The sequence below is a fragment of the Myxocyprinus asiaticus genome, chromosome 35, assembly GCF_019703515.2.
Source record: "Myxocyprinus asiaticus isolate MX2 ecotype Aquarium Trade chromosome 35, UBuf_Myxa_2, whole genome shotgun sequence".
Classification (NCBI taxonomy): Eukaryota; Metazoa; Chordata; class Actinopteri; order Cypriniformes; family Catostomidae; genus Myxocyprinus; species Myxocyprinus asiaticus.
The window spans coordinates 33,341,109-33,353,432 of NC_059378.1; the positions used below are offsets into that span (position 1 = coordinate 33,341,109).

A 12,324-nucleotide genomic window follows, 5' to 3' on the forward strand; every position below is an offset into this window, starting at 1 on the left:
ATGGAGGGAATGAGACGTTGTGTCCCTCCTGCCACAATGCTGAACTACCCGCTGAAATGGCCGGGAACTTGTCTCGGCTCCTCAGCATAAAACCTGAATGAGTGGTTGCATACCAGCTCCTTTTATACCCGAATGTCCGGGGGAGTGGTATGCCACTACCACTCGCCAATTTTCATTGGCTTTTATCTAAGACCAGAGGTGTCTCAGGCTCCCAAGAGTGACTCCTAGTGTCACTACATTGACACAACTTCTCATTCCCTCCATCAGGGAATGGAGGTTACCCAAGTAACCAGGACGTTTGTTTTTTCAGGGGTGGTGAATCTGAAAATGATGATACCACAATAAGAGTATAGAGTAGATCAGAGTAAACAATGTGGTATCTAATATAAGTAATGGCACGGCTGTCTATGATAGGTTGTACAGACACCACCAAAAAATAAAATGTGCCTAGACTTTTTGGTCAGAATTTCCATCAGTGAAAAAGTAATATTTTGCTAATTTGTGTGCAGTATGCATCAGATGGTCCATGGGCTGTCAATAAATAGACTATACTCACAGTTTGTAATGATTTCATTCATCTCATGCACAGGCTTTCTGGAAATCCTCCATTCTACGATGAAACAGATGATGATGACTATGAAAACCATGACAAGAACCTCTTCAGGAAGATTCTTTCTGGAGACTATGAGTTTGACTCACCGTACTGGGATGAAATTTCAGACTCCGGTACTTATTATGAAGAAAACTGATAAGTTTTTTTTTTTTTTTTTTTTTTTTTTTGACCGCACTAGGTGCAACACGTAGCAACCATGCGCTACGTCTTATCTAATTTTCATGAGAGCGCTAATTCTAAGTGCAAGTGGCCGTGAGTGGGAGTGTTTGCGTTTTCTGTGGGTGTATTGTATCTTAACGAAGTGTCGCAAAGCACAATTGTTTATTTTCCTGAGAAATAGGTCATTGCACTAAGATGTTTGAGAACCACATATAATCTCAGCACAAAGTCTAAAATCGGTTCCTGCATTTGCAGTTTGGAGATTCCACCAGCAGATACCAAAGAGCTATCGATCACTTTTAATGCTATGATTTGTGTCAGTAGTTTAATATGATTGTTAATAATAATAATAATACATTTTGTCTGAAGTTCAAGGATGCTGTACAGACATTAAACATTAAACAGAGAAACATATTACAAATATACTGTACATTACAAAATAATGAACAATGGGAGAGAATGAAAGGTTATTTCAAGCAGGTGAGGATGAGAGCCAATTGTCCCAGAGAGGCCGAAAGAGAACATACTGTACAACACATACATCGCGTTACAGAGCACCGCAGGCGACAATACAGTCACAGAGCAGGGGATGCATTGCATAGAGCCCATTTAGACAAAATCTTATGAATGGGCTGTCTTCATTTATTAAAATTTTGCTTGACATATGTAATAGGAAGCAGACAGTGCAATAACCTGAGAAGAACCTCAGAATTAAATTGCACTTGACCCAGCCCATTATCGCTTTGCTGTTTAGTATGTAGGGCTGTTTAATATGGTTTAAAACTAGATACTCAACTGGGGTTTCCTTAGAGGTTTGCACCAGCTGGAAGCATCTTCATTGATGTGCTTGCAAAGAGAATGTTTTGGGCTTATCACCAATAGACATCTTGTCTTTCACTGTTTTACAATTTCAGACTATGGAACCTTTTATGAAGAATACTTATAAAATCTCATATACTGTACTTGGTAGAGCAGAAACCCTCCTTCATTTTAACCTCGATTTGAATGAAATTACGCAAAAGTGTTGCTTGTTTACTGAGTTGCATCTTGTTGGTCTACAGCTAAAAACTTAGTTTCACGTCTGATGGAGGTAGACCAGGACCAGAGACTGACTGCTCAAGAAGCCATCAACCATGAATGGTACTTGTAGTATTAATCAATATAAAATATATTGTCATTCCTATCTATTAAGAGAAAGTTGTTCATCCATTTTTTGGGTGTAAATATGCCTGAAATGCAACTTTCCAGCCCATATTATGAGCTCCCTTTTACTGTTAAAGGATATCTGGAAATGCTGCCTCAGACAAGAACATCAAGGAAAATGTATGCGCACAAATCGAGAAGAACTTTGCTAAAGCTAAGTGGAAGGTAAGTCCTACATGCAATTTAGTGTTCATTCTTAAAGACCCCATGAAATTACTTGACGAGTGCAGTTTTCTGTCCTGTGTTGATGTATTTGCTATTGAAACTGGAAATTTGGGTGGGATATTTTGAAAGGCTTCTTTCTTATATATACACTATATTGCCAAAAGTATTCACTCACCCATCCAAATAATTGAATTCAGATGTTCCAATCACTTCCATGGCCACAGGTGTATAAAATGAAGCACCTAGGCATGCAGACTGCTTCTACAAACATTTGTGAAAGAATGGGCCGCTCTCAGGAACTCAGTGAATTCCAGCGTGGTACTGTGTTAGGATGCCACCTGTGCAACAAGTCCAGTCGTGAAATTTCTTCGCTACTAAATATTCCACAGTCAACTGTCAGTGGTATTATAACAAAGTGGAAGCGATTGGGAATGACAGCAACTCAGCCACGAAGTGGTAGGCCACGTAAAATGACAGAGCAGGGTCAGCGGATGCTGAGGCGCATAGTGCGCAGAGGTCGCCAACTTTCTGCAGAGTCAATCGCTACAGACCTCCAAAGTTCATGTGGCCTTCAGATTAGCTCAAGAACAGTGCGTAGAGAGCTTCATGGAATGGGTTTCCATGGTCGAGCAGCTGCATCCAAGCCATACATCACCAAGTGCAATGCAAAGCATCGGATGCAGTGGTGTAAAGCACGCCGCCACTGGACTCTAGAGCAGTGGAGACGCGTTCTCTGGAGTGACAAATCACGCTTCTCCATCTGGCAATCTGATGGATGAGTCTGGGTTTGGCGGTTGCCAGGAGAACGGTACTTGTCTGACTGCATTGTGCCAACTGTGAAGTTTGGTGGAGGGGGATTATGGTGTGGGGTTGTTTTTCAGGAGCTGGGCTTGGCCCCTTAGTTCCAGTGAAAGGAACTCTGAATGCTTCAGCATACCAAGAGATTTTGGACAATTCCATGCTCCCAACTTTGTGGGAACAGTTTGGGGATGGCCCCTTCCTGTTCCAACATGACTGCGCACCAGTGCACAAAGCAAGGTCCATAAAGACATGGATGAGCAAGTTTGGTGTGGAAGAACTTGACTGGCCTGCACAGAGTCATGACCTCAACCTGATAGAGCACATTTGGGATGAATTAGAGCGAAGACTGCGAGCCAGGCCTTCTCGTCCAACATCAGTGTCTGACCTCACAAATGCGCTTCTGGAAGAATGGTCAAAAATTCCCATAAACACACTCCTAAACCTTGTGGAAAGCCTTCCCAGAAGAGTTGAAGCTGTTATAGCTGCAAAGGGTGGGCCGACGTCATATTAAACCCTATGGATTAAGAATGGGATGTCACTTAAGTTCATATGCGTCTAAAGGCAGATGAGCGAATACTTTTGGCAATATAGTGTATATTTTAAAAAAATGCCAAAAGGCTTCAATTACATCATAGCCATGAACCATGATTTGCTACTTGCTAGTCATGTCAGGTGGAAGGGGGAGGGACAAAACAAAAATCTGTGTAGTACATGCTGAGTCATCAATCCTTTTGGTCTGTTTTCCCATAAGAGAAAGACTGTAAATTTGAAATGCGTATATATCTGCTTCAGGTTAATTTTGTCAACTTGTTGGGCCTCATGTATTCAGATAGAAGACAAAGGCAGGCCTAACACAGTCGTAAAACCTAACTCAGCCCCCACATACCAAGTCATAAATCTTACTGATAAAAATCGCACCAAAATCAAACAAAGGGAGTCCAAAACAGACTACAAATCCCATGAAGCCTTGCTCACTAAGGATCGAACTCTCAACTCCTATTGGATGAGGCACACAACAGAACGTCCCTCAACTATGACATCATCAGGAGTAGAAATACCTCTGAAATGCTTCCGGGATTTGCTTCCAACAACTTTGATTACAGTGGGTAGTTGCAGCTCATCGCTGCTCTCAGGTGCAGTCTCGTGGCACAAGGAAGTAACGTCCGACTTGAAACTGTGGCCATACAATCTCCATCTCGCTGGAAGAATTGAGAATACTCTGTGTTCCACCGAACACTCTAACGGATCCGAAGGAGACCGCCGAGCAATCCGCATCTTCATCCGTTTGCCTGAAGAAGTGAAGAGATTAAAGATTTCTCTTCCATCTTCAATCAAGCCGACATTTCTGATTTCTCCGCCAGCTCGCCGAGAATCAGCGGCCGTACCGCCCGCCGAAAGAGCGAGGAAACGGCCTCCCGTCATCACCCGAGCCTCGAGGAACCGAGTCTGAGTTAAAGGACGGATGAACACACATTCCACCTGCATCCTCATGCAATTCAAGAGGTTTATGTCTGGGCAGAGATAGAATATTATAGTGTGTTATTCTTGTGTTTCAAGGTTTTTGCTTGCACAGTTTACAGACCGCCATGTCCGCTCATTATTAATACTCAGGGTATTAATTATCACGAATTTGATTTGCTGTATTGTGGTCCAACCAAATTGGACTGTTGTGCATTTTCGCCATCACAGGTGAGACCGGCAAACTGAGTTTATCCATTAAAGAATCAAAGAACGCGGGACTGTTTACGAGCCGTCCACCGCATCTCTGAGCGATAAACTAACAGCTGCTTTCTCTCCCACGATCGCGAAATCGGCTTTGGGGCCATCACTTAATTCTCTCTCTCTCTCTCGTACTAACCACACACACACACACGCGACCCCTCACAAACATTCTGGCACACATTTTTGGCTCATAGATAGCTTCGTGCTAAAGCTCAGCTTTGTCCCTAAGCTATCGTACAAGCGGATACATGCGGTAACTGGTAGAAGCCATTGACTGGTTTCTCTCCGCCCACATTCGCGGCCATATTCCCTGGCCAGAAGTCTCACGTGACATACTCTCCACGAGAGTCATGTCCGCCATTTTGTGCGCATCCCTCCTTACACACACACACACACACACACACACACACTCTCATGTGTTATAGGATTATTTTGATTTCCATAACTAATCATATCACTGTTTAGTTTGTAGTTGTAAGTCGCAAGTTTATTGACTGCATTGTATAATTATTAATTGATATTACTGCATAAATAAACTTTGTTTATATTACAAAGAGAAGTGTTTTGGTTTGTTTTGAATACGCCTGTGTCATGCTGACGGGATATCAGTGCTCGGATTCAAGCCTTCATTCATTGTTTTTTTTTCCCCGAAAATCGATATTCTTCGGATGTCGATTTTCCTAAGAAAACAATCTAATATTGAGACTGTTATACTATCTGGTTATTAGTCCCTGATTCCAGCGTGGTGCCCCATCAATGTTAATCCTTATTAATATTCTATTGATTTTTGATAATTGATAATTATCTTTGATGATTGTTGAATTTGAATGATCAATAAGCTAGTGTTAATTTTAATTAATGTTTCATCGATGTTAACAATTAACGATTATCTTTGATAATTGTTGATTTAAAGGATTAAAAAAGCTAACATTGATTCTCATCAATGTTCTATTGATTTTAATCATTAATAATTATCTTTGATAATTATGAATTATTGCTAATAGCAAACCCGCTCCTAAACATAGCGCACTACATTTATTGGAGCCCCGTATGAGGTTTTAATGAGTTAGATTCAATTAATTAATTTAATTATTAATTAATAAATAACTAAAGAAATAATTATTAATTATTTCTGATAGTAACACTGATCTAAACAACCAGTAAAGCCCTACAAATTTTTAGAAGTACACTAGCAGAAAGATGGCTTCAAAGCTAACAGACATGGTCACAAAACTAGTCTTAAACTAGTTTGTGTGTGTGTGTGTGTGTGTGTGTGTGTGTGTGTTTGTGTGTGTGTGTGTGTGTGTGTGTGTGTGTGTTTTGAGAAAGGAAGTTTTGAGTTTGCCATAATGAAATCTTGTTTATCACCATCCTTCAGAAAGCTGTACGGGTCACTACCATGATGAAGCGTCTCAGGGCACCAGAGCATCAAACAGCACCAGCAGAAGCAGCAGTGGCCAGGCCAGATGCAGCCAACTCTGCAGCAGGGGCCCAGAAATACCCCCAGGTTCCATTGGAGGCCTCCACAGCCCCATCGAGTACTGCTGAAAGCCACTCCGCAGGCACAGAGCCCCCTGCTGTGGATGCTCCTCCTAGTAGCGACCCAGAGGCAGTGGCTGCTGCAGCCCAGCCACCAACTGAGCCCATTCTGTATGTCCCAGCTCCTGAACAGCCTGATCCCACATTGCGATGCAACGGAGAGGCATTAGCCCCACTGCCGCCAGCCACAGACACAGGAGAGGAACAGAGTGATTAATTATGCTAAACCTCCCACCTGCTTTAAGATCCTGCTGTAGATAAGCAGCTATAGCATGCTAATACTGTATCTGCGGCACATAGCATTAATCTTAACACACTCTTTCGCAAGCTACTTTAACAACACTCTGCTACTTTCCAGCAAGCATTTGTTTTCTATAAAATCACAAAGGTGTGTGGCTCTTATTGGAGGCTTTTAACACTTTGTAATCTTTGCATAAAAAGAAAAAACTGTTTTATGCTTACATTAAGCCATGATTGGGAACTTTAGCACAGATCTGCATATTTGTTTTTGCATAGATTGCCATAGCAAACATATCTAAAACTAATATTATCAAATTAATATTCTGTAACTTTTAATTTAATTTTATTATTTGTTATTATTTATTATATGTTATATAATGTATTTTATTTTATTTATTTTATTCCAGTTGTTTGTTGACTCGGTTAATTAGCATTTTACCAATCTTGCTGTTTTCCATCGGCTTAGGGGCCGTTTACACGACAACATTTTCAACTAAAAATGGAAAACTTTTTATGCGTTTTGGCTGTTTGTTTACACGACAGCGGTGTTTTGGGGCCTGAAAACGCAAACTTTTGAAAATGGGTTTCAAAGTGCAAGTTTTTGAAAACGATGCCGTTATCGTCTCCGTGTAAACATACAAAAACGCGAATTTGTGAAAACGATGACGTCATGCGCACGCGTATTACAATGGCGGACTACAGGACTGTGTTTGTGCTGCTCAAGATTTTGAGTTTATTGACGCTTCTCCAGCAAAGTGTAGATTTACTGCATCACTACTACAAACAGTATCGCCATCTTCATTGTTTGTATTCACCGCTCTGTGGAAGAATGTTTATGTGCGCAGGCACGTAGTGTTTCTTTACAAAGTGACATCGCCAACTACTGGCCTGGCATGCATAATACAGCGTTTTTAGTCGTTTTTGCGGATCCATGTGAACGGGGATCGTTTTGACAATGTTGTCATCTGTATGCGAAACCTTTCAAAAATGCAAAGGAAAAACTTTTCAGTTTTTAGTACATCGTTGTCGTGTAAACGAAGTGGCCAAGTGATCAGAGAACGAACCGCTTTTCATTTCCTGTCAGACACTTTGGCTTTTTGTGGTGTAAAATTTCTGTAAATAGCTTACTAATCTTAAACATAGCCAAGAACAGCATGCTTTTTCAGATCTGCTGTATATGACATGCATGTTCAGGTAACTGATGACATTTCAGCTTTACATAGAAACACTCATTAAAGGTTGTTGGTTTAAGGGGATTTAAATGGAAAATACGTATGCAGCATTCTGCAGGAACTAAGGCGGCTAAATTCATCTCATAATACAAATGGAGATTTAATGGTTGAGACATGTGGCCGAATAAATGGAGCAGAGTAGGTAAAAGTAACAAATACCTCACATCTGCTTGGTAGCTAGCCACATGAAAAAGTGATTTGTTCTTAGAATATATTATAAAATCATTTTCTTACGTGGTACATGTTTTTAATAATATACCTGTCCATTTTTTAAGTATATGTAGATCCACATACATAATGCTTAGATTTTCTTTTGAGGCGTCAATGTACAGTACATAAAATACTGTGGCCATTTTATGCCAGCTTTGAGACCCTTTTGTTGGGTTTAGTGTATTTACTAATTTAGGATAACTTCATTTTTTCTTGAATATCCCTCTACTGATGTATGATGCATTTGATTATATTGTGTTCTAAAACATAAAATGAGGTATTATTACTATTTAACAGTCTTTTTTTAGTTAAATAGAGCTTTTCAAACTGCAAATTGGTAACAGGCATCAGATATTAACTAATTCATTCAAATACAGTAATTTGTTATAATGCATATTTAACCATTTCATGCCCTCTTAAAAAACTCAGAGGTTATTCCTTTAAGGCACACAAGGTCAGACTATGAAAAATATCTGCAGAGATATTTATCTGGAAGGTGAAATAAGAACTATATATTTTCTGCACAATGAAAGTATTTCTGCTGCAGTGAAAGTATTTATACCATAACATAACTCTAACCTATCCCTTAATACTAACCCTAATAACCAAAAACCCTATCCCTAACCCTAGTAACCCTATCTCTATCCTAACCTTAAGCCTAAAAGCCCAAACAATCCTATTATACCCCCAACCCCTACCCCAAACCCAATAAATTTGTTTTGACTTGTACAACACATTTTACAGGATAACCTCTTTTTTTTTTCTCTCTTATTTTATAGAAATGCCATATCCATCGAAATGCCTATGGCCAGAAACATACTTTAGGCTACACAAATACACAAACACAGATGGAAGCATTTGGTCAACTCGTTTCCAACACGTGGTCCGTTTCAACATACTTAACACACATTCTTACCTACAAAATTACCTTCAACAGTTTGTGCCATAAAACCATATGTTATTGTTCAGGTAAGTTGCTATAAATATATTGACTTTAACTAACTTGATCAGCAAGATTCTCCTCAAACTGTTGCTCTGTCATTACAGTAGTTGGCTTGAAAGAGAAAACCAAGGTAGAAGCAGACAGTTCACACTAATGGGTGTTTTAGTTCCCTCTGCGGCAATGCTGAAAATGCAACACATACTTGTGTTGCGTTATGAATTGCGGTCTGACACATTACAGAATACTAAGATGCATGGAATCGAGCTCTGCGTTCACAAACTTGCAAAGAGTATGTTACGGGCCTATCTCCAATAGAAATCTTGTCTTTCGCTGTTTTACTAAATTTTTAGGTACTTTTTCATTTAATTACTGTATATGCTTCACTTTAACACATGGAGTGTTGTTTTTCATTTTGTGCTGTCACAATACATTTCTGAAAGGGTTAATGTGTTTTTACTATCTCATTTTGATTTTAGCACAGAGACATGGGAGGTGATGTGATATTACAATAGCTTAATCAGCACAAAAAGAAAGGTTGTCCTCTTAATATGAGCAATAGCTAAAACTGTGATACTGTGATGCTACTCTCAATGTCAATGTCCATGTTAACTATCTCAATCTTTGATTGGTGTTCTCCATTGAAATGGCCCATTGTCAGAATTGGTGATGTCAAAAAGGAAGGGCATAGATCATGTTTACCATGCCTTTTGAACACCAACTCAACTTCCTGGATAACCTTTAGATTTACTTTAAGGGGACAGCTTAAAGAAATAGTTCAACGACAACATAAGTTCTTGCTGGAACGAGCTTCTCTCATAGCACTCGTGAACATGCAGTGGACATCAAAATCTTTATGTAAAAAAATTATGTAAATCTTGGGTTGTTTCTCAAAAAATCTGCCTTCAGAAGGCTTGTGATATGACACGAGTCGCATGGGCTAATTCAATTACATTTTTTAGTCATTTTTTAAGCTTTAAAGTTAATCACTTTTCACTGCCTCCAATGGCCAACTCTTCGTAATTGTTGTGCAGTTTTGTAGTTTTGAACTGAAGAAGGCCTTGATATACAATTATGCTCTGTCAGAGGTCTAATGATTTAAAGATGCCACAAGGCATGGTTTGTGATTGTTTCAACTGCAGTTAGCTTTGGTATCATTTTGATCTCAGAGATCTTATGATTTTTGTGTCATTGTCATTTAATTTCTTTCTTTTTTCATATCTCTTTGATCTTATAAAATACAGAATTTCTCATACATGTATTTGTTCTAATATGAGATTTATTCTATGTAATTTGTTATTCTGTCTTTACTTTTCACATTAAACTACTGAAAGCTACTGAATTAGTAAGGCCTGAAATAAAAAATTTAAAAAATAAAGTCATAAGCAATGTTTTATGTAGGTCTGAAAATACTGATTTTTATAGCATTCATGTATACTGTACTTTAACCACAACTAGATACTGTGTAAAACAATTCAAAGCAATTTTTTAAATAGTGCTTCACAATTGCCTTTAGTGTTTGATGTCTGTTGATGTCCTCATTCTCTCAGATGTTCTTCTCAGTGTGGTTGACTATGAACCTGTGAATACACTGAGGACTGGCCTCTCTCCACTTTAACCTCAGCATTCTTCAACTGACTTTCATGCTTTTAAGGAAAATAAACATCCTGAATGACCATCCATCTGTATTTGTAGTTATCTCTTATATAGCACGAATAAACAATTTTCATTAATTTTAAGATTAGAACGTGAACCCAGTCCCACACACTTAAGTATAAAAACCTCACCACTGGACTATCCAGTAACAATCAAGTAGGTATCTCTGTATTTAGCATTTAACAAAATGACTCTTACAAAAATCGAGAGTTCATGGCGAATTTGCCATAAACTTGCCACTGATTATTTTCACATGAAAATGAGCTTTGTGGCAATCTTGCTGCAAATTGTCCATTGTTGCCAAAGGTTTGCAGCAGGTTCACCACTACCTGTGATGAGCTGCACACAACCAGCAAGCATTTGCAGTGAATCACAAGCTCATTTGCAAGTGAAAATAATGAGTGGAGTGGAGTGGAGTGGGGATGAATTATTATTGGTAAAGTATAAAAAATGAGTGTCTGCCCCCTTTTTCAGTCATCTTGGTTCTGGATGTGTTTTCCCCATACATTTTGACCATAGGGATTTCATAAGAGTCATTCTGAGCCATGAACCAAACCAACCAGCTCCAGGTGAATCACAAGATTACAAGCTTTCATATAAGGCCGATTTATACCTCTGCGTCGAACCTACGGCGTAGGCTATGCAGCTACGGTGGTCCCGATATTCTGACACTCTGTGCTACCCGCTCAGGATGTGCAGTAAACATAGTGATGGATAGCACAAATCGAGGGCATGGGAGAGCCTGTCGGTATGTACAACAACAGCATGAAAAGTGTTAAAAACTTAGGCAGCACATCTGGTCAGGCACATAATACCTATCAGGATGTGCTACCAGCTTAACTATCATGTAGTGTGAGGCTATACTAAGCCCACCCCAAATCCTAACCCTAAAACTATGCTATTATAGCATTGGTAGCTCATCCTGTAGCATATATTTTAAGGACACCGGCATAGCCTGACATGCACCTCTTCAAAAATGTAACTGTGCATTGCATCGACGCAGACAACAACAGCCATGATTAGTCCGCGGTGTTACCAGAGACCGCCCCCAGCATGACAAGAAATGATCTGTGGTAGTAATATTTTTGATGTAATATCTTGGAACCCAATGGAACACAAGACACGTAAACTGGAACAACTTACAACTTTATTACTGCCAACACCATCCAACAGTAGCACTTCTTCACATACGGGTGTCTGCCTTAACACAGTTACTTGCTTCCCCCTTGTGGCTACATGCTATATCACATCATAATATATATATATATATATATATATATATATATATATATATATATATATATATATATATATTACAACACACACAAAAGAACTGTCCCTTCAAATTTTCTCTAACTAGGAAGTAAGGGTAGACTACCTCACTTCCAAAAGGAGATAGGATGCATTCTTGCCCTTTTGCTGGAATCTCCTTTTCATACAGTCTCTAACAAAATCCTTCAAATGTCCAGGTGGTTTCCTCTCTCGCTTTGAATGCCTCAAGTCCTGACTTTGTGAACCTGCAGGCATGACGCATCCTTTTTCTGATACAGACTCCTACTCTCCAGAAGTACTGTCTGCTCTCACTGCTGCAGTTTCTACGTTCTGGGGGTGCTGCACTGGTACCATAATCCTCTTCCTCGAGTTGATCAGTCATTGGTTTTTTTCTGTCCCTGTTCTTGTCTGTGAAACATCTGATCCACATGTCTCCTCACCATTCTCCCATACCCTAGCAAGACAGTACAAGACAATGGTCCTGTAATGTCCTGAATTAATCCTGGTATCCACTTGGGTCCACATCCAAAAATGTTGGTGTACACAGCCTTGACTGCGGTGAAGCTACAAGC

At 39.5% G+C, this 12,324-nt stretch overlaps 1 protein-coding gene across 1 annotated transcript in view; it reads left to right on the forward strand.

The window, feature by feature from the left end:
* The window catches only part of camkvb (CaM kinase-like vesicle-associated b), a 103,954-nt gene extending 93,452 nt beyond the window's left edge, over positions 1-10,502 (forward strand). The window contains exons 8-11 of the mRNA XM_051673480.1: positions 590-726; positions 1,834-1,912; positions 2,053-2,140; positions 6,042-10,502. Coding sequence (XP_051529440.1) covers positions 590-726; positions 1,834-1,912; positions 2,053-2,140; positions 6,042-6,419 — 682 coding nt within the window. The 3' untranslated portion in view covers positions 6,420-10,502. The remainder of the gene's footprint in view (positions 1-589; positions 727-1,833; positions 1,913-2,052; positions 2,141-6,041) is intronic.
* The last annotated feature ends 1,822 nt before the right edge of the window (positions 10,503-12,324 follow it).